This window comes from Oncorhynchus mykiss, chromosome 12 (genome assembly GCF_057628025.1).
Source record: "Oncorhynchus mykiss isolate SJ-2025 chromosome 12, ASM5762802v1, whole genome shotgun sequence".
In the NCBI taxonomy this organism is placed as follows: Eukaryota; Metazoa; Chordata; class Actinopteri; order Salmoniformes; family Salmonidae; genus Oncorhynchus; species Oncorhynchus mykiss.
In genome coordinates this window covers 10,221,838-10,245,527 of record NC_143033.1, presented here as the reverse complement: position 1 = coordinate 10,245,527, position 23,690 = coordinate 10,221,838, and the positions used below count along the sequence as shown (strand labels likewise).

General features: G+C 42.2%; 2 protein-coding genes across 2 annotated transcripts; one reads left to right on the top strand and one right to left on the bottom strand.

Moving 5' to 3' along the window:
- The first annotated feature begins 9,884 nt into the window (after positions 1-9,884).
- Positions 9,885-11,724, top strand: grp (gastrin-releasing peptide). Its single transcript, XM_021622605.3, has 3 exons — positions 9,885-10,219; positions 10,780-11,054; positions 11,370-11,724. The coding sequence occupies exons 1-3, from the start codon at positions 10,075-10,077 to the stop codon at positions 11,424-11,426; spliced, it is 477 nt and encodes a 158-aa protein (XP_021478280.3). The 5' UTR covers positions 9,885-10,074; the 3' UTR covers positions 11,427-11,724.
- A 7,681-nt stretch (positions 11,725-19,405) lies between these two features.
- On the bottom strand, positions 19,406-22,972 carry rax (retina and anterior neural fold homeobox). The gene is made up of 3 exons (XM_021622604.3): positions 22,241-22,972; positions 21,780-22,009; positions 19,406-20,492 (listed from the first exon to the last, which is right to left on the bottom strand). Exons 1-3 carry the CDS (start codon positions 22,497-22,499, stop codon positions 20,040-20,042), a joined length of 942 nt encoding a protein of 313 aa, XP_021478279.2. The 5' UTR covers positions 22,500-22,972; the 3' UTR covers positions 19,406-20,039.
- Between the last annotated feature and the right edge of the window lie 718 nt (positions 22,973-23,690).

Genomic DNA, 23,690 nt, shown 5'->3' with positions numbered 1-23,690 from the left:
TCTGGATTGAATCCCCGAGCTGACGAGGTAAAAATCTGTCGTTCTGCCCCTGAACAAGGCAGTTAACCCACTGTTCCCCGGTAGACCGTCATTGTAAATAAGAATTTGTTCTTAACTGACTTGCCTAGTTAAATAAAAACAAATACTATACTGTATTACATTTGGTTTTATTTGTTCTACTCTGGGCCTACCCCACTCTACTCCACTCTACTCTGGGCCTACCCCACTCTACTCCACTCTATTCCACTCTACTCTACTCTACTCCACTCTACTCCACTCTACTCTACTCCACTCTACTCTGGGCCTACTCCACTCTACCCCACTCTACCCCACTCTACTCTACTCTACTCCACTCTACTCCACTCTACTCTACTCCACTCTACTCTGGGCCTACTCCACTCTACCCCACTCTACTCCACTCTACACCACTCTACCCCACTCTACACCACTCTACCCCACTCTACTCCACTCTACCCCACTCTACTCCACTCTACTCCACTCTACTCCACTCTACTCTACTCCACTCTACTCCACTCTACTCTACTCCACTCTACTCCACTCTACTCCACTCTACTCTACTCCACTCTACTCCACTCTACTCCACTCTACTCCACTCTACTCTACTCCACTCTACTCCACTCTACTCCACTCTACTCTACTCCACTCTACTCCACTCTACTCTACTCCACTCTACTCTGGGCCTACCCCACTCTACTCCACTCTACTCCACTCTACTCTACTCCACTCTACTCTGGGCCTACTCCACTCTACCCCACTCTACTCCACTCTACACCACTCTACCCCACTCTACACCACTCTACCCCACTCTACTCCACTCTACTCCACTCTACTCTACTCCACTCTACTCTAGGCCTACCCCACTCTACTCCACTCTACTCCACTCTACACCACTCTACCCCACTCTACTCCACTCTACCCCACTCTACTCCACTCTACTCCACTCTACTCCACTCCACTCTACTCCACTCTACTCTAGGCCTACCCCACTCTACTCCACTCTACTCTGGGCCTACCCCACTCTACTCCACTCTACCCCACTCTACTCTACTCCACTCTACTCTGGGCCTACCCCACTCTACTCCACTCTACCCCACTCTACTCTACTCCACTCTACTCTAGGCCTACTCCACTCCACTCTACCCCACTCTACTCCACTCTACTCCACTCCACTCTACCCCACTCTACTCTGGGCCTACCCCACTCTACTCTGGGCCTACCCCACTCTACTCTGGGCCTACCCCACTCTACTCCACTCTACCCCACTCTACTCTACTCCACTCTACTCTAGGCCTACTCCACTCCACTCTACCCCACTCTACTCCACTCTACTCCACTCCACTCTACCCCACTCTACTCTGGGCGTACCCCATTCTACTCCACTCTACCCCACTCTACTCTACTCCACTCTACTCTAGGCCTACTCCACTCCACTCTACCCCACTCTACTCCACTCTACTCCACTCCACTCTACCCCACTCTACTCTGGGCCTACCCCACTCTACTCTGGGCCTACCCCACTCTACTCCACTCTACTCCACTCCACTCTACCCCACTCTACTCTAGGCCTACTCCACTCCACTCTACCCCACTCTACTCCACTCTACTCCACTCCACTCTACCCCACTCTACTCTGGGCCTACCCCACTCTACTCTGGGCCTACCCCACTCTACTCTGGGACTACCCCACTCTACTCCACTCTACTCCACTCCACTCTACTCCACTCTACTCTAGGCCTACTCCACTCCACTCTACCCCACTCTACTCCACTCTACTCCACCCTACTCTACCCCACTCTACTCTGGGCCTACCCCACTCTACTCTGGGCCTACCCCACTCTACTCCACTCTACTCCACTCCACTCTACCCCACTCTACTCTGGGCCTACCCCACTCTACTCTGGGCCTACCCCACTCTACTCTAGGCCTACTCCACTCTACTCCACTACTCTAGGCCTACTCCACTCCACTCTACTCCACTACTCTAGGCCTACTCCACTCCTCTCTACTCCACTCTACTCTACTCTACTCTAGGCCTACTCCACTCCACTCTACTCCACTACTCTGGGCCTACCCCACTCTACTCTAGGCCTACTCCACTCCACTCTACTCCACTACTCTGGGCCTACCCCACTCTACTCTAGGCCTACTCCACTCCACTCTACTCCACTACTCTAGGCCTACTCCACTCCACTCTACTCCACTACTCTAGGCCTACTCCACTCCACTCTACTTCACTACTCTAGGCCTACTCCACTCCACTCTACTCCACTACTCTAGGCCTACTCCACTCCACTCTACTCCACTACTCTAGGCCTACTCCACTCCTCTCTACTCCACTCTACTCTACTCTACTCTACTCCACTCTACTCTAGGCCTACTCCACTCCACTCTACTCCACTACTCTAGGCCTACTCCACTCCTCTCTACCTCTCTTAAAGTGGCTAGTGGCTAGTGATATATTTTATATCATATATTTTATATCATTTTATATCATTTCCCATCAATTCCCATTATTAAAGTGGCTGGAGTTGAGTCAGTGTGTTGGCAGCAGCCACTCAATGTTAGTTGTGGCTGTTTAACAGTCTGATGGCCTTGAGATAGAAGCTGTTTTTCAGTCTCTCGGTCCCAGCTGTGTTCCTACCGGTCTCCAATATAAAACCTTCTTTCAGCAGTATATGTTTATTTATTTAACTAGGAAAATCAGTTAAGAACAAATTCTCAATTTCACTGACGGCCTAGGAACAGTGGGTTAACTGCCTTGTTCGGGGGCAGAACAACAGATTTTTACCTTGTCAGCTCGGGGGATTTGAACTTGCAACCTTTCGGGTTCTTAGTCCAACGGTCTAACCACTAGGTTTCGTATCGAAACCCATTGTGAGAGTCTTAACACTTGGACAGAAGTTAGTGTGTCACCGGATAGGTGCGGCTGGTCTTATTCACATCCAGTGGAATAGAACTGCAATTACTAAATAGCCAGCTATTGGTGTAACGTTTAGTTTTGTTTTTAATGTGGGTGATGAAATGTATTCTATTCTACTCTAATGTATTCCATTTCATTGTATTCTACTCTAGGCCTACTCTACTCTACTGAAGGGGGATACATCAGATGCACAACTGAATGTCTTCAACTGAAATGTGTCTTCCACATTTAACCCAACCCCTCTGAATCAGAGAGGTGAGGGGGGCTGCCTTAATCGACATCATCGGCACCTGGGGAGCAGTTGTTGGGGGTTAACTGCCTTGCTTGAGCAAGGGCAGAACAGCAGATTTTTCCACCTTGCCTGGCTCAGGGATTCAAACCTCTGACCCAACGCTCTTTACCCCTTCACCGCTAATGTTTTCAATTTGATTTGATTATTCTCTACTCTCGTCTCTTATACTGTTGTCACACCCTGACCTTAGTATTCTTTGTTTTCTTTATTATTTTGGTTAGGTCAGGGTGTGACGAGGTTGATGTATGTGTTTTTGTCCTGTCTAGGGTTTTTGTATGTTTATGGGGTTGTATCTAGTCTAGGTGTTTTTATGTCTATGGTTGCCTAGATTGGTTCTCAATCAGAGGCAGCTGTTTATCGTTGTCTCTGATTGGGGACCATATTTAGGTATCCATATTCCTTGGGTATTTTGTGGGTTAGTGTCTATGTAAAGTTGCCTGTGTCAGCACTAGTGTTTATAGTGTCACGGTCGTTTTGTTAGTTTGTTTAAGTGGTCTTCCTTTAATAAAGAGGAATGTATTCTCATCACGCTGCGCCTTGGTCTCCTCGTTACAACAAATGTGACAACTGTACTATACAGTCGTGGCCAAAAGTTTTTAGAATGACACAAATATTAATTTCCACAAAGTTTGCTGCCTCAGTTTGTATGATGGCAATTTGCATATACTCCAGAATGTTATGAAGAGTGATCAGATGAATTGCAATTAATTGCAAAGTCCCTCTTTGCCATGCAAATGAACTGAATCGCCAAAAAACATTTCCACTGCATTTCAGCCCTGCCACAAAAGGACCAGCTGACATCATGTGAGTGATTCTCTCGTTAACACAGGTGTAAGTGTTGATGAGGACAAGGCTGGAGATCACTCTGTCATGCGGATTGAGTTTGAATAACAGACTGGAATCTTCAAAAGGAGGGTGGTGCTTGGAATCATTGTTCTTCTTCTGTCAACCATGGTTACCTGCAAGGAAACACGTGCCGACACCATTGCTTTGTACAAAAAGGGCTTCACAGGCAAGGATATTACTGCCAGTAAGATTGCACCTAAACCATCCATTTATCGGATCATCAAGAACTTCAAGGAGAGCGGTTCAATTGTTGTGAAGAAGGCTTCAGGGTGCCCAAGAAAGTCCAGCAAGTGCCAGGACCGTCTCTTAAAGTTGATTCAGCTGCGGGATTGGGGCATTACCAGTACAGAGCTTGCTCAGGAATGGCAGCAGGCAGGTGTGACTGCATCTGCACGCACAGTGAGGCAAATACTTTTGGGGGATGGCCTGATGTCAAGAAGGGCAGCAACGAAGCCACTTCTCACCAGGAAAAACAATCAGGGACAGACTGATATTCTGCAAAAGGTACAGGGATTGGACTGCTGAGGACTGGGGTAAAGTCATTTTCTCTGATGAATCCCATTTTTGATTGTTTGGGGCATCCGGAAAAAAGCTTGTCCGGAGAAGACAAGGTGAGCGTTACCATCAGTCCTGTATCATGCCAACAGTAAAGCATCCTGAGACCATTCATGTGTGGGGTTGCTTCTCAGCCAAGGGAGTGGGCTCACTCACAATTTTGCCTAAGAACACAGCCATGAATAAAGAAAGGTACCAACACATCCTCCGAGAGCAACTTCTCCCAACCATCCAGGAACATTTTGGTGACGAACAATGCCTTTTCCAGCATGATGGAGCACCTTGCCATACGGCAAAAGTGATAAATAAGTGGCTCGGGAACCCAAACATCAATATTTTGGATCCATGGCCAGGAAACTCCCATTAAGAACTTGTGGTCAATCCTCAAGAGGAGGGTGGACAAACAAAAACCCACAAATTCTGACAAACTCCAAGCATTGATTATGCAAGAATGGGCTGCCATCAGTCAGGATGTGGCCCAGAAGTTAATTGACAGCGTGCCAGGGCGGATTGCAAAGGTCTTGAAAAAGAAGGGTCAACACTGCAAATATTGACTCTTTGCATCAACTTCATGTGATTGTCAATAAAAGCCTTTGACACCTATGAAACACTTGTAATTATACTACAGTATTCCATAGTAACGCCTGACAAAAATATATAAAGACACTGAAGCAGCAAACTTTGTTGAAATTAATAATTGTGTCATTCTCAAAACTTTTGGCCACGACTGTACTCTACTCTACTATACTATACTGGACTATACTCTACTGTACTCTACTGCACTCTACTGGACTCTGCTATACTCTACTGTACTCTACTGTACTATACTGTACTCTACTATACTCTACTCTACTATACTCTAATATACTCTACTGTACTCTACTCTACTGTACTACAGCAGGTAGCCTAGTGGTTAGAGCCTTGGGCCAGTAACCGAAAGGTTTCTGGATTGAATCCCCGAGCTGACGAGGTAAAAATCTGTCGTTCTGCCCCTGAACAAGGCAGTTAACCCACTGTTCCCCGGTAGACCGTCATTGTAAATAAGAATTTGTTCTTAACTGACTTGCCTAGTTAAATAAAAACAAATACTATACTGTATTACATTTGGTTTTATTTGTTCTACTCTGGGCCTACCCCACTCTACTCCACTCTACTCTGGGCCTACCCCACTCTACTCCACTCTATTCCACTCTACTCTACTCTACTCCACTCTACTCCACTCTACTCTACTCCACTCTACTCTGGGCCTACTCCACTCTACCCCACTCTACCCCACTCTACTCTACTCTACTCCACTCTACTCCACTCTACTCTACTCCACTCTACTCTGGGCCTACTCCACTCTACCCCACTCTACTCCACTCTACACCACTCTACCCCACTCTACACCACTCTACCCCACTCTACTCCACTCTACCCCACTCTACTCCACTCTACTCCACTCTACTCCACTCTACTCTACTCCACTCTACTCCACTCTACTCTACTCCACTCTACTCCACTCTACTCCACTCTACTCTACTCCACTCTACTCCACTCTACTCCACTCTACTCCACTCTACTCTACTCCACTCTACTCCACTCTACTCCACTCTACTCTACTCCACTCTACTCCACTCTACTCTACTCCACTCTACTCTGGGCCTACCCCACTCTACTCCACTCTACTCCACTCTACTCTACTCCACTCTACTCTGGGCCTACTCCACTCTACCCCACTCTACTCCACTCTACACCACTCTACCCCACTCTACACCACTCTACCCCACTCTACTCCACTCTACTCCACTCTACTCTACTCCACTCTACTCTAGGCCTACCCCACTCTACTCCACTCTACTCCACTCTACACCACTCTACCCCACTCTACTCCACTCTACCCCACTCTACTCCACTCTACTCCACTCTACTCCACTCCACTCTACTCCACTCTACTCTAGGCCTACCCCACTCTACTCCACTCTACTCTGGGCCTACCCCACTCTACTCCACTCTACCCCACTCTACTCTACTCCACTCTACTCTGGGCCTACCCCACTCTACTCCACTCTACCCCACTCTACTCTACTCCACTCTACTCTAGGCCTACTCCACTCCACTCTACCCCACTCTACTCCACTCTACTCCACTCCACTCTACCCCACTCTACTCTGGGCCTACCCCACTCTACTCTGGGCCTACCCCACTCTACTCTGGGCCTACCCCACTCTACTCCACTCTACCCCACTCTACTCTACTCCACTCTACTCTAGGCCTACTCCACTCCACTCTACCCCACTCTACTCCACTCTACTCCACTCCACTCTACCCCACTCTACTCTGGGCGTACCCCATTCTACTCCACTCTACCCCACTCTACTCTACTCCACTCTACTCTAGGCCTACTCCACTCCACTCTACCCCACTCTACTCCACTCTACTCCACTCCACTCTACCCCACTCTACTCTGGGCCTACCCCACTCTACTCTGGGCCTACCCCACTCTACTCCACTCTACTCCACTCCACTCTACCCCACTCTACTCTAGGCCTACTCCACTCCACTCTACCCCACTCTACTCCACTCTACTCCACTCCACTCTACCCCACTCTACTCTGGGCCTACCCCACTCTACTCTGGGCCTACCCCACTCTACTCTGGGACTACCCCACTCTACTCCACTCTACTCCACTCCACTCTACTCCACTCTACTCTAGGCCTACTCCACTCCACTCTACCCCACTCTACTCCACTCTACTCCACTCCACTCTACCCCACTCTACTCTGGGCCTACCCCACTCTACTCTGGGCCTACCCCACTCTACTCCACTCTACTCCACTCCACTCTACCCCACTCTACTCTGGGCCTACCCCACTCTACTCTGGGCCTACCCCACTCTACTCTAGGCCTACTCCACTCTACTCCACTACTCTAGGCCTACTCCACTCCACTCTACTCCACTACTCTAGGCCTACTCCACTCCTCTCTACTCCACTCTACTCTACTCTACTCTAGGCCTACTCCACTCCACTCTACTCCACTACTCTGGGCCTACCCCACTCTACTCTAGGCCTACTCCACTCCACTCTACTCCACTACTCTGGGCCTACCCCACTCTACTCTAGGCCTACTCCACTCCACTCTACTCCACTACTCTAGGCCTACTCCACTCCACTCTACTCCACTACTCTAGGCCTACTCCACTCCACTCTACTTCACTACTCTAGGCCTACTCCACTCCACTCTACTCCACTACTCTAGGCCTACTCCACTCCACTCTACTCCACTACTCTAGGCCTACTCCACTCCTCTCTACTCCACTCTACTCTACTCTACTCTACTCCACTCTACTCTAGGCCTACTCCACTCCACTCTACTCCACTACTCTAGGCCTACTCCACTCCTCTCTACCCCACTCTACTCCACTCTACTCCACTCCACTCTAGTCCACTCTACTCTAGGCCTACTCCACTCCACTCTACACCACTCTACTCCACTCTACCCCACTCCACTCTACTCCACTCTACTCTACTCCACTCTACTCTACTCTACTCCACTCTACTCTACTCCTCTCTGCTCCACTCTACTCTACTCCACTCTACTCTAGGCCTACTCCACTCCAATCTACACCACTCCACTCCACTCTACTCTACTCTACTCTACACCACTCTACTCTAGGCCTACTCCACTCCACTCTACTCCACTACTCTAGGCCATCTCCACTCCTCTCTACTCCACTCTACTCTACTTGACTCCACTCTACTCTAGATCTACTCCACTCTACTCCACTCCACTATACTCCACTCTACTCCACTCCACTCTAGGCCTACTCCACTCTACTCCACTCCACTCCACTCTACTCTACTCTACACTTCTCTACTCTACTCTACTCTACTCTACTCTACTCTACTCTACTCTACTTTACTCTACTCTACTCCTCTCCTCTCTACTCCACTCTACTCTACTCCACTCCTCTCTACTCCACTCTACTCCTCTCTACTCCACTCTACTCTACTCTACTCCACTCTTCTCTAGGCCTACTCCACTCTACACCACTCTACTCCGCTCCACTCCACTCCACTCTACTCTACTCTACTCTACTCTACTCTACTCTACTCTACTCTACTCTACTCCACTCCACTCTACTTTAGGCCTACTCTACTCTACTCTACTCTACTCTACTCTACTCTACTCTACTCTACTCTTGGCCTACTCCACTCCACTCTCCTCTCCTCTACTCTACTCCAGTCTAGGCCTACTCTACTCTATCTAATCCACTCCATTTAGTTGTATTCTATTCTAATCTAGCATAGGCATACTGTAACTGGTCACCAGAACACAGGACATGACACTGGCCATCACATAGCCTTGTGAAGAACTGGCATACTGTAACTGATCACCAGAACACAGGGCATGACACTGACCATCAAATAGCCTAGTGGAGAACTGGCAAACTGTAACTGGTCACCAGAACACAGCCTAGTGGAGAACTGGCATACTGTAACTGGTCACCAGAACACAGCCTAGTGAAGAACTGGCATACTGTAACTGATCACCAGAACACAGGGCATGACACTGGCCATCAAATAGCCCAGTGGAGAACTGGCACACTGTAACTGGTCACCAGAACATAGCCTAGTGAAGAACTGGCATACTGTAACTGATCACCAGAACACAGCCTAGTGAAGAACTGGCATACTGTAACTGATCACCAGAACACAGCCTAGTGAAGAACTGGCATACTGTAACTGGTCACCAGAACACAGCCTAGTGAAGAACTGACATACTGTAACTGATCACCAGAACACAGCCTAGTGAAGAACTGGCATACTGTAACTGGTCACCAGAACACAGGACATGACACTGGCCATCAAACAGCCTAGTGGAGAACTGTAATAAGTAATATGAATGAATAACCTGCTGTAAGGGGAAGCAATTAACTGCCTGTTATTAATAACAGACTGTCGCAAATGGCACCCTATTTGCTACATAGTGCACTACCCCTTATAGGGAATATATAGGAAATAGGTTGCCACTTGGAATGTCCCAGGCTGTACAGGCTCTGCAAAGAGGAAAAAACAACCCGTCAATGTTAATGAAATGACGCTGACGTGCAAATGCAATCTCTACACACACATTATCCAGGCGTGTTTCGTAATGGCAGGTTATCACAATTTGTCACATTTTTTTTTTTTTTTTTTTTTTAAGGATCTCTGACGTATAACACTCAGGAAAGGCATTTAACTTTCAGCGTCGCCTACTTCAGAACTATCGCCCTTATGGAGTCACTCCCTTGTAACTTCGCAAAGACAACAAACTTGAACGTCGGTCGCGGTATTATATAAATTAACTGATTATGGAAGACCACCATTAGTTTAGGAATTTTTCAACTGGACGGATATACAGCCAATAAGGATTATAATACCTTATTATAACGCTTGCTCCTCTCTCTGCGATATAATGGGCGACCTGTGCTATGCATGGACCTACAAACCTTTCTTATCGATTGCTATTATATTGGTATCAATTTTATTTATGGTGCATTGTTCAGAGAATACTGGAGCCATTGGAAAAGTGTTCCCACGAGGGAATCACTGGGCAGTAGGTAAGATACCTATTATTGTTGCTATTTATATTACAGAATAATATATTATTATTTATAATAAAATTACAAAGTGTTATTATTGCTATGATCTACTTCGGTTTTTGAGATTATGCTGGATAGATGAAAAGTTTGTTTCGAGATAAAAAATTAAAAAAAATAATTAACGATGGGAAACCACTGCACAAACCATGTTTAATGGTGTAACAATTTTCTGATTGAATTGTTGAGCTGAGGTATATAAAAAAAATCGGACTTAATGTGGACTTCCGAATGTTGCCTTTGTTTTGATTAATCACCTTGGTTACCCAGAAAAATTAGTATTCTATTTGGTGGGCAAGTTACATTTCCTGTGAAAAGTTTAGGTGAAATGTTCCTGGGTGAGAAAGCTCAGAGCAAACGAAGACATTGTGACGCAGGACATTGGTTGTTCAAATAACAACCCAGCGATGAATTGTCTTACTCTCCAAACCAGAATTGGACTCAAAAGAACACTAACTTCAATATTCAATCTTCCTCAATGTCCATCCGTACATTCTTTATGTATAAATGTTTTTTATTAGGTCACTTGATGGGGAAGAAAAGCCTTGACAGTCTCTCTGGATCAGAAGATAGCAGCAACAGGGACAATATACCGTCTTCAGAGGAAGACACGCTGTTGGATAGATATGTGCAGCCGTCCAAGCTGGTGCAAGGCTTCATCAGGACCCTCTGGGGACTGGAGAACAAGAGGCAGAACCAGACCCAGAGACAGGGACAGGAACATGTTCTCTCTCGAATGGGGGTACTCAAGACCACAAAGTGGGAAGAGACAGATAGACACCGATACCTCAAACAGGTTAGTAATGGTGAGAGGTTAGTGTCAATTAGGTGAATGTTGTTCCTCCGGTCTTTCCCTTTATAGTATGTAGCCTATGTATTAATCGCATCCCCTAATATCCAGTAGGCTATTTATCAGAATATACATGTTTGACTTCATTCTTAACTTAATGTTTGAGTTCAGTAGTAACAACATATTTATGAAGTATAATTATTTAAAAACGCATGTTTATGAAGACTGATTATTTAAAACTGGTAATGATATTTTATTGCAGGTTTACGTGGTTCAGGTATGAGTGCTAAATTGTTGTATTTCTGCGTTTCCTCTCCGTAGCTGACAGACCTCATTCGATTGGCTTTCAACATGAAGGAGAACACCATCTTCAACTGAAGACAGGCAGTCAGTCAGCTCTAGTCTGCAGCTGTCCTATGATGAACGGCACTACACGCCTCAGAGACTCAGTCCGAGTCGTTGCATCCAGCGCACCTGTTCACAATATTTTGAAAACAATATAGCCTATATTAGAGTTGACTTCATATGATATATAATAACATAATTATCATAATAATTACATGACGTCATCTACTATTTATTGTATCCTACTCAAAATACTACTCCCCCCCCCCCCCCCATCAACAACACTGTGTAAAGAACATTGAATAAAGCTGAAATTGTTGTGATAACTGCATTGCATTGTGGATATCTGGGTGTTCCTTTACATAACCATACAGAGGTATCCAAAACAAATATCAAAAAAATATTTGATAAAATATTGAATTTGGCCTTTATTACTATAACCCATAGAAACACATTGAATGACACATTCATAAATGGCAAATAAGACAGTCCAAAAGTAAATAATGAGGAATAAGGTTTTGAAGTGTCTATACCTCCTTACTTCCATAAAACAGTTTTCATGTACTGGTTACCTTCAGATGAGTCCACATAGGTTCAGTCAAACCGTTCGGACGCTACAGACGTTTTCATGAGAAGACTGATTTTCGGGATGTCTCGCAGATGTCTGTCACCTTTCACCGCAGATGTGAACGTGTTACAAACAACAGATATCGCTAGCTTAAACTGGCAGTATTTTGATGGGGATTTTTATTATGTTACTTCGATAATCGACTCTAGGAGGTATATATACTATAGTACTGTATGTACTTCATTTTCAACTGACAACGGGTGAAGAAGTGCAGAGGCAACATATTCACCACAAGATGGCAGACAAGCGTCTCGTCAGAGCCTGTTCACAGTTACGACTGCGTTCCCCATTCCACTTTCTAATGAAGACATTTTTAATTATATAATCTTTTTTGATTTTTACAAAATGTTTATCTATCTATCCCATATTTAAATCTGACAACTGATATGCATCCTTACATTTCTCTAAACTACCTAAGATACTCAAAGTTTAAAATATAAGCTTCAGTATCAAGGAAAGCAGTTCTTAAAGCTATTCAATTTCTGTTAGAAGTTTTCGGGCAACAATTTGGCAATCACTACGATTAGGCTACATTTTGACAAAGGACAAAATACTGGCTTGTATCTTTCAGTGACCCAGCAATACATAAATCTAATGACAAGCTGATCTTTGTGAGGCATAATGTGCAGACAGACAGTCATTGCGTTCCAAATGGCACCCTACTCCCTATATAGTGCACTACTTTAGACCAGAGCCCTATCGGAAAGTAGTGCACCATATAGAAAATAGGATGCTATTTGGGACGTAAAACAGTGTGTAAGGAAGGACTCATGCCTCTCTACTCAGCTGTCCCCTGACAACAATGGCCTCAATTATCTGCTCCAGACTTTCTCACAATGAGAAATCATAATTGGAACAATTTAATTTGGTTAAGACGCATCCTGTTGGCATGAACCAGGCTTGTTCTCCACTCTGTTTTCTCCCCTCATTTGTCACAGATAATAGTAGATGATATTAGTGGATAATAGTAGATAGTAGATAATAGTAGATACAGTGCCTTGCAAAAGTATTCATCCCCTTTGGCGTTTTTCCTAATTTGGTTGCAATACAACCTGTAATTTAAATTGATTTTTATTTGGATTTCATGTAATGGACATACACAAAGTAGTCCAAATTGGTGAAGTGAAATGAAGAAAAAAAATGACTTGTTTCAAAATATTTAAAAAATATTTTAAAAAACTGAAAAGTGGTGTGTGCATATGTATTCACCCCCTTTGCTATGAAGCCCCTAAATAATATCTGGTGCGACCAATTACCTTCAGAAGTCACATAAATAGATAAATAAAGTCCACCTGTGTGCGATCTTAGTGTCACATGATCTGTCACTTGATCTGAGTATATATATATATATATATATATACCTGTTCTGAAGGGCCCCAGAGTCTGCAACACCACTAAGCAAGGGGCACCACCAAGCAAGTGGCACCATGAAGACAAAGGAGCTCTCCTAACTCACGGACCAGGCAAGGAAGGCATTAATCATAGAGGCAACAAAGACACCAAAGATAACATTGAAGGAGCTGCAAAGCTCCACAGCGAAGATTGGAGTATCTGTCCATAGGACCACTTTAATCCTTACACTCCACAGAGCTGGGCTTTACGGAAGAGTGGCCAGAAAAAAGCCATTGCGTATAGAAAAAAATAAGCAACCACATTTGGTGTTTGCCAAAAGGCCTGTGGGAGACTCCCCAAACATATGGAAGAAGGTACTCTGGTCAGATGAGACTAAAATGGAGTTTTCTGGACATCAAGGAAAATACATCTGGCACAAACCCAACACCACCCATCACCCCGAGAACCCCATCCCAGTGAACCCCAGTGAACCATGGTGGTGGCAGCATCATGCTGTGGGGATGTTTTTCAACGGCAGGGACTGGTAAACTGGTCAGAGATGAAGGAATGATGGATGATGCTAAATACAGTGAAATTCTTGAGGGAAACCTGTTTCAGTCTTCCAGAGATTTGAAACTAGGACGGAGGTTCACCTTCCAGCAGGACAATGACCCTAAGCATACTGCTAAAGCAACACTCGAGTGGTTTAAAGGGAGACATTTAAATGTCTTGGAATGGCCTAGTCAAAGCCCATACCTCAATCCAATTGAGAATCTGTGGTATGATTTAAAGATTGCTGTACACGAGCGGAACCCATCCAACTTGAAGGAGCTGGAGCAGTTTTGCCTTGAAGAATGGGCAAAAATCCCAGTGGCTAGATGTGCCAAGCTTATAGAGACATACCCCGCATATTTTGCATCTTCAAAGTGGTAGGCATGTTGTGTAAATAAAATGATACAAACTCCCCAAAAATCTATTTTAATTCCAGGTTGTAAGGCAACAAAATAGGAAAAATGCCAAGGGGGTGAATGCTTTTGTAAGCCACTGTAGTAGATCATAGTCGATAGTAGTAGATAGTAGATCATAGTAGATAGTAGATCATAGTAGATCATAGTAGATAATAGAAGACAGTAGATCATAGTAGATAACAGTAGATAGCATATAATTGTCACACCCTGACCTTAGAGAGCTTCTTATGTCTCTATTTTGGTTTGGTCAGGGTGTGATTTGGGTGGGCATTCTATGTTCCTTTTTCTATGTTTTGTATTTCTTTGTTTTGGCCGGATATGGTTCTCAATCAGGGACAGCTGACCATCTATGTCTCTGATTGGGAACCATACTTAGGTAGCGTTTTCCCTCCTATGTTTTGTGGGTAGTTATTGTTTAGTGTTTAGTGTTTTCTGCACCTGACAGGACTGTTTCGGTTTCGTTATTCACTTTGTTATTTTTGTTTCAGTGATCAGTTAAATAAAGTCATGAACACTTACCACGCTGCGCTTTGGTCCGATTCCTCCTCATCAGACGACGACACCTTTACAGAACTACCCACCACCAACGGACCAAGCAGCGTGGTATGGAGGAGCAGATGGTTCAGGACTCCTGGACATGGGAGGAGATGTTGGACGGAAAGGGACCCTGGAGACAGGCTGGGGAATATCGCCGCCAGAAAAAGGAACTGGAGGTAGCTAAAGCTGAGAGGCGGCGATATGAGGCAAGTGATCGAAGCAGGTACGAGAGGCAGCTGGAGTGACGGAGTCAGGCTATAGACTGTTTCGGTTTCGTTATTCACTTTGTTCTTTTTGTTTCAGTGTTCAGATAAATAAAAGTCATGAACACTTACCACGCTGCGCTTTGGTCCGATTCCTCCTCATCAGACGATGACACCCGTTACAATAATAGGAGATAATAGTAGATAGTAGATAATAGCAGATATCACTGTGTAGTAGTTGTTTTATTTCTTTACTTACCTACACACACACACACACACACACACACACACACACACACACACACACACACATGCCTTTTTCCCCACACCATTGGTTAGAGCCTGTAAGTAAGCATTTCACTGTAAGGTTGTATTCGGTGCACATGACAAATAAACTTGGATTTGATTTGATTTGATTTGATAATAGTAGATACTAGTAAATATTACATTATAGTAGATAATAGTAGATAGTATTAGATAGTAGATAAAAGTAGATAATAGATAGTAGTAGATCATAATAGATGGTAGATAGTAGTAGATAGTAGATAGTAGTAGATAATAGTAGATAACAGTAGATAATAGATAGTAGTAGATAATAGTAGATAATATTAGATAGTAGATAGTAGTAGATAATAGTAGATAGTAGTAGATAATAGTAGATAGTAGATAGTAGTAGATAGTAGTAGATAATAGTAGATAGTAGATAGTAGTAGATAATAGTAGATAGTAGTAGATAATAGTAGATAGTAGATAGTAGTAGATAGTAGTAGATAATAGTAGATAGTAGATAGTAGTAGATAATAGTAGATAGTAGATAGTAGTAGATAATAGTAGATAGTAGATAGTAGTAGATAGTAGTAGATAATAGTAGATAGTAGATAGTAGTAGATAATAGTAGATAGTAGTAGATAATAGTAGATAGTAGATAGTAGTAGATAGTAGTAGATAATAGTAGATAGTAGATAGTACTAGATAATAGTAGATAGTAGATAGTAGTAGATAATAGTATATAGTAGATAGTAGTAGATAATAGTAGATAGTAGATAGTTGTATATAATAGTAGATAGTAGATAGTAGTAGATCATAGTAGATAGTAGATAGTAGTAGATAATAGTATATAGTAGATAGTAGTAGATAATAGTAGATAGTAGATAGTTGTATATAATAGTAGATAGTAGATAGTAGTAGATAATAGATAGTAGTATATAATAGTAGATAGCAGATAGTAGTATATAATAGTAGATAATAGATAATAGTAGATAATAGATAGTAGTAGACAATAGATAATAGTAGATAGTAGATAGTAGATAGTAGTAGATAATAGTAGATAGTAGATAGTAGTAGATAATAGATAGTAGTAGATAATAGTAGATAGTAGTAGATAATAGTAGATCGTAGGTAGTAGTAGATAATAGATAGTAGTAGATAATAGTAGATAGTAGATAGTAGTAGATAATAGTAGATAGTAATAGATAATAGTAGATATCAGTATATAGTAGGTATTAGTAGATATCAGTAGATAATAGTAAATAGTAGATACAAGTAGATAGTAGATCATAGTAGATAATAATAAATAGTAGATTGTAGATAATAGTGGATAGTAGTAGATAATAGTAGATTATTGTAGATAATAGTAGATACTTAAAGATAATAGCAGATAGTAGACAATAGTAGATAGTGGATAATAGAAGTACAAATCACCACTCTAGAAGTAGTAAGAGTCTGGAAGCGATAATGTTTACTGTCCTAAATGTGGAGGAAATTACTAATTAAAGGACTGCTGCATTCTTTTAGTAGGGAAATCGAATTTCTAGTTACACTTTGTAACTCAATAAAACATTTTATTGCATTACAAAGTGGAATTAAAATTGATGTAATTGTCATTAAAAAACTAAAATCTACACAAAATACTCTGTTATGCCAAAGTGGAAGAAATATTCTAACAAAAAGTTAATAAAAAATACAAATATTCAACCCCCTGAGTCAATACATGCTAGAATCACCTTTGGCAGCGAATCCAGCAATGAGTCTTTTGGGGGTAAGTCGCTAAGAGCTTTGTACACCTGGATTGTACAATAGTTGCCCATCATTCTTTTTTCAATTCTTCAAGCTCTGTCCAGTTTGTTGTTGATCATTGCTAGACAGACATTTTCAAGTCTTGCCATAGATTTTCAAGCCAATTTAAGTCAAAACTGTAACTAGGCCACATGGGAACATTCACTGTTGTCTTGCTGAGCAACTCCAGTGTAGATTTGTCCTTGTGTTTTAGGTTATTGTCCTGCTGAAAGGTGACTTCGTCTTCCAGTGTCTGTTGGAAAGCAGACTGAACCAGGTTTCCCTCCAGGATTTTGCCTATGCTTAGCTCTATTCCGTTTGTTTTCATTTAAAAAACCTCCCTGGTCCTCATCGATGACAAGCATACCAATAACATGATGCAGCCACCACCATGCTTGAAAATATGGAGAGTGGTACTCAGTAATGTGTTGTATTTATCACAGGTCAGGTTTTCTCCCGTGAGTGTACTACCTGAGGTTGCCACTGGAGAGCACCCTTGGGTTACATCTGGTATCCAGGTGACCCTCATTGGTCTATTGGGATCACCTGATGGATGACTATTTAGGTTCCTCTGTGGACTGGGTCAGTTGCTCAGGTCTCATGTTTTGTTCAGTGTTCTTGCTATGAAGATCTTCCGTAAATATTCTGGATTTACCCGTACCTCTGCCTGCTGTGTTTCTCTGCTCATGGGTCCCAGTTCGTACTAACACTAATCTCACAGTATTGGATTTGCCCCAAACATAACATTTTGTATTCAAGACAAAAAGTTAATTTCTTTGCCACATTTTTTTGCAGTATTACTTTAGTGCCTTGTTGCAAACAGAATGCATGTTTTGGAATGTTTTTTATTATGTACAGGCTTCCTTCTTTTCACTCTGTCATTTAGGTTAGTATTGTCGAGTAACTACAATGTTGTTTATCCATCCTCAGTTATCTCCTATCACAGGCATTAAACTCCATAACTGCTTTAAAATTGCAATTGGCATCATAGTGAAAAGCCTGAGTGGTTCCTTCCTCTCCGGAAACTGAGTTAGGAAGGACTCCTGTATCTTTGTAGTGACAGGGTGCATTGATCCATAGCCTAATTAATAACTTCACCATGCTCAAAAGGATATTCAGTGTTTTTGTCTCTCTTTTTTTTTTTACCCATCTACCAATCAGTGTCCTTCTTTGCCAGGCATTGGAACACTTCCCTGGTCTTTGTGGTCGAATATGTGCTTGAAATTCAGTGCTCGACTAAGGGGCTTTACAGATAATTGTATGTGTGGTGTGCAGAGATGGGGTACTCGTAAAAAAATAATGTTAACCACTATTATTGCATAGAAAGTGAGTCCATGCAACGTATTTAGACTTGCCAGAACAGTGGTTGAATACTTATTGACTCAAGACATTTCAGCTTTTTATTTTTAATTTAAAAAATCTACTTTGACATCATGGGATATTGTGACATCATGGGATATTGTGACATCATGGGATATTGTGACATCATGGGATATTGTGACATCATGGGATATTGTGTGAAGATTAGTGACACAAATTTTCAGGATGTAACACAACAAAATGTGGAAAAAGTCAAGGGGGTTGAATACTTTCTGAAGGCACTGTAAGTAGAATTTTCACTTGGTCGTGCGTTGATGTCGATGGGAAATTAAAAGTATAAATTTGACTCAAGTGGAAGTTGAGTCTTAAGAGCTGACTTGGTGAGTTTCAATTGTATTGGCTGCCGCTAAAGATTCACATTACTTTATTGACCAATTGCACACAAGGTCCAAATGAAATTTAACTTCTTCTTTTAACGCAACCCTTCCGAAAGACACACATACACAGGTGTTTTTAGAGAGGTCAAGGGGGCTGCCACTCTGGACACCTGTTGTTGTGGGGGGTTAAGTGCCTTGCTCAAGTGTACAACAGCAGGCGATGGCATCTAGGATTTGATAGCCATAGATTATTTGATTGCCAGCTCACTTCCCACCCGTCATAAGACTAATGTCCACTGGAGGGAACCAGACACCACATTGACGTGTCCTGCTCTGTGATTTGTGATTTCAATTTGCAGTATAGAACCACCTGTTTTCTAAAAAGTGAAAGTATTGAGTAAAAACAAACTTCTTGGAAAAGACAGGAGTTATATTGTATATTATCTTTGTGATATATGGATAATATACCACGGCCCTTAGCAGTGGTATATTGGCCATATACCACACCTACCCGGGTCTTATTGCTTAAATATGGCTTTTTAGGCTTGACAATTAATGAAAGAAGGATGAGTTTGCACATTGTCAGCCTGGAGGGTTGATGTAAATATACAGGTTTATTTCCATAATATCATTCACGTACAGAGAGAAACTAATTACAGCAAATTGACATTTGTTTGTTTGTAAAGTCAGCAGCACAAAATGGAAAAATACTGAAAGAAAGGTACCTAAATAAGGGTTGGTAAACAACAATACATACATTGACCCTGGGATGGGATTGTCTTAGCAGAATAACAGAAGAGAATTGTTCAAATAGGGATGGAAATTATGACAAGGAAAGCAGGTTGCGAGCAACATAGACAAACATTTCACATTTCTACTTTCTCATCAATGGCATCCTTAATTTTTCATTAAAAGCAGACTGGATGGATCTTGGTGAATCCAAGCATAACACTGACAGTTAAAGTTCATTATAAAATGTGAACATCTGAAATTAGACATGGTTGTTCCTCCTCCAATACTGACAATTCACAAAAAAAAACACTGACTGGGACGATGATGTAAACCACTGAAGAAGAAACAATAGTTTTCATCATCTCGTGGAGTCCTCTAGTCCTCTAGCACAGTGGACTTCCATGTCCACAGACTAGAGCAGCAGCACTGCATGAAGTAGTAGTCTTTAAAGTGTTGGCCCCAGTCAGAGGGACGCAGACAGCATCCATCCATCCTCACCATGTCTTCCCAATAGACTGAATATGCTCCTTAGCCTTCATTCTCAGAGACGCAATACTAGAATTACGAGGATCCGTCTCTTCCATGACTAACTTGTCCATGTACCCAGCCACGGCGCACTGGTATGGGGGTGGAGGAAGAGGGCGCGTAGAACCAATGTGAGGCAGGTTATGGTGTCCGAAACTGGGGGAGTTGAGGAAGGCTGGAGGGGAGTAGCTGGAGGCTCCTGGGAGGCCCTGAGAGGAGCTGGTAATGAAGCCGGGTAGGGACTGCAGTTGAGTGGAGGTGATGGCAGTGCTGAGCCATGGCTCCAGCTGCAGTCCGGAGCCCAAAGACTGGGAAGGGGAGCGGCTGAAGGACAGGAGAGAGGAGGTGTCCTGAAGCTTAATGGAACTCACCTCCAGCTTCTCCTGGCGACGCCACTTGGCCCGACGGTTCTGGAACCACACCTGAGATGGAAGCATCACAACATTCTGATTAGACATTTTAGAATCATAACAACATTCTGATTAGACATTCTGGATCATTACTAAATTCAAAATTAGATCTTCTAGAACTCACACATTATGATCAGTTATTCTGGAACCACACAACATTCTGATTAGACATTCTGGAACCACACAACATTCTGATCAGTCATTCTGGAACCACACAACATTCTGATCAGTCATTCTGGAACATTCTGAAGTTCAATATTATGGATGATTTCATGCTAAAACAGAATTTCAGGGCCATTTTGAACAAATCATGACAATATTGAAATAGCCTACATTTAACCCTATCAATGATAACACAGCTGCAGGAAAGATGAAAGAAAATCAGTCAATCAGGGAGCTTATCTACTGAGATTGACCCTTTGTCAAAACTTGTCATCTTCCAAAAAATGTTCCTGTGTCAAATCAAATAAACTCAATTGCCTAATTCTCCAAACATGAAGTAAAACTTTGTTCGGCTATTTGAGAAAGAGTTTATTTGCATTTAATATCTACAATGGGAAAACATATTGAATATTAATGTTGAGTGTCCTCCTTGGTGTAATAAATGAGTTATTGTCATGTCATTAATACATATTGGACATTTTATCGAGAGAAAAAATCGCGTTCATAATCAAAATAATGTTGAACATTTTTTAAATTGAATTTCTTGATATGACTAACTGAAAATATTAACAAATATATACCTAATATATATATATATATATTGATGGCTACATGTTTTAAATAAATTGAGAATTAGCGATGATAGTGAAATGCTTAAGAGAACATCTATATGGCGTAATTTTGCCTATTTTAAAAAGTATATAGGACCTAAACTAAATGAGACGTTTTAAGATAAATTAACACATTTTTACATAATTTAACGAGTTATATTAGACCAATTGAATACATTTTAAATTGATAACATTCTATGTGATGCTAGTTTCAAATAAACTGAAGTGGGACTTTGAATTGAGGAATTATGCCTAATACTGACATTATTGTTGTACAGGCCTAATTGTAAAAAGCTGACTATTCAAGTCTAGGCAATTAATGCTTCTTTCATGAGCCACGCATTCAAAAAAATATTATTTGAGAATCATAAATTAATGTCCCACAAATAAGAGAAAGGTTTTGTGGAATATTGGAAATTCAGTTGAGCCCCGTAATAAGATCTAACTTTCTGTTTTCTTTTAAAGACAGAATCGAACATCATTACCAATGTAAGGATTCTGTCAAGTTGGCTCATATCTATATTACCTGCACTCGAACCTCCGGAAGATTCACTTTCATCGCGAGCTCTTCTCTGCTGTAGACGTCAGGATAGTGCGACTTCTCGAACGCTCTCTCCAGCTCATGCAGCTGAAAGGTTGTGAACGTAGTCCTGTTGCGCCGGTGCTTTTTCTTTGGGTTATCATCATCGGACAGTTTATCCTCCCCGTCAGGTAAATCAGGACTAACAGAGGCCCCCGAACTGCTGCAGCAGACACCTAAAAAACACATTATAGGCTAGATCAATATATAAACTTCTAAAAGTGTATTTGCCTTTATATGTGACTTTTTACTCTTTGATTCAAAAGTCTACTGGCACATATTTATAAACATGGAATAAATAGCCTACTGGTGTGAAAAATAACGTTTTGAATCAATCAAGATTGAACCATTTTGAATCACCTTTTTAACAAGGCCTCTGGCTTAATACACATTGCAGTGTCACTTACTGTCAAAACGTTCCGTGTTGTGTTCTTTCTTCAGGGATGACATAATTCCGTTCCCTCTCCGCTCGGCGAGTTTCCCCGATGATCCATTGTATGAGACAGATTGATTATATATGTTTTCGTCTTTAAATCCCAATATTGCTTCAATACTGTGAACCCTCGCTGTTGCGGTGTTATGGTTATTGCCGGGGTTCCGGACGAAACACGCAGAAGGTGACAGGCGCTCTTCCATGACTTCAGGAGTTGAACCAAGTAGCCACATTTGATGAACAAATAATAATCTCAAACTAAATTGAAATGACACTGATTAACAAATGTAGCCTAAACTCAAGAGACATGTACTTTTAAAACAAAGTTTTAAGTGTTCAGAATGAATAGCAAAATGTTTTTATAGAATTAAATACTAAATGTTAAATAGATTGAAACAACAATTCCGGTTGTTTTGTTGAAATAAAAATCTAAAATCGAATTGAAAAAAAAATCTGCGTTAGTAAGCATCCGTCGCATCTGAGTAGTAGAGGCACCTGTTAGTCTACTAGCTGACACTCCAGTAGTGGTCTTGTCTCATAGAGGAGGCTGTATCTTCTGGGGTTTATAAAGTACTCCTTATGGTAAGACCCCCTTCACTCTGCCCATGTGACAGCCCCCACCTCCCCACCAAGACACGTAAAAGGGGGGTTGTCATGTTCGATTTTCCCCAGCCATGGGTTTAGGGGTAACTACATTGTCCCCATTGAACCAATGCACCAATGCTGAGCTAGGCCACTAACCCCTCCCCAAGACAAGTCTTCTGCCCTGCCTGTCTGTCAGTCAGTCCGTGTTGGTTTATAAACCGCCTTACATAAATCTTAAAACCATATCTCCAGATGTCATGGTTTGTGTCCCAAATACCACCCTTTTCCTTATTCCCTTATATGGTGCACTACTTTTGGCCATTGGCCCAAAGAGCTCTGGTCAAAAGTAAAGACCTATGTAGGCTGGGGATAGGGTGTCATTTGGAATTTACAGGCCATGCTCACGATGGCCTGTAAAAGGAGCAGGTTGGGTAAGAGATTATGGCTTAAGGTAGTCAGAGAACAAAATCATAATTACAAGATGTTCAGTCACGACGTAGGATTTACAAGATGTCAGATTAATGTTGGACTGGTGTCTTAATCAAAGGGTGAATAGATTATTATCAAAACAAGTGACCAAATCACACATTTAGGAGATAATGATATTATTGCAAAAGAAGACAAGTCATGTGCTCTTTTGTTTAATGAACAGGCCTAGGACCTACATATAAAATAGTTTAAATAGTGAAATAGTTATCGATAGGCCTATCGGCGTATTACATGTTTTCTCAGAGAGGAAGTCTACACGGCCACCTCCCAATACTTTAATGTTCAATAAAATAAACGTCATCATTTTTTTAAAACTTGAAAATAGGCCTAGTTGTTTTATGTCATTTTTT

Bases quoted from the DNA above. Each gene is read 5' to 3' on its own strand.
- grp (XM_021622605.3), top strand. From the start codon at position 10,075: ATGGGCGACCTGTGCTATGCATGGACCTACAAACCTTTCTTATCGATT. The intron at 10,220-10,779 runs GTAAGATACCTA...GTTTTTTATTAG, and splicing joins AGGGAATCACTGGGCAGTAG to GTCACTTGATGGGGAAGAAA. The intron at 11,055-11,369 runs GTTAGTAATGGT...TCCTCTCCGTAG, and splicing joins GACACCGATACCTCAAACAG to CTGACAGACCTCATTCGATT.
- rax (XM_021622604.3), bottom strand. From the start codon at position 22,499: ATGTGGCTACTTGGTTCAACTCCTGAAGTCATGGAAGAGCGCCTGTCA. The intron at 22,010-22,240 runs GTAAGTGACACT...TGTGTTTTTTAG, and splicing joins CAACACGGAACGTTTTGACA to GTGTCTGCTGCAGCAGTTCG. The intron at 20,493-21,779 runs GTAATATAGATA...CTTCCATCTCAG, and splicing joins TTCCGGAGGTTCGAGTGCAG to GTGTGGTTCCAGAACCGTCG.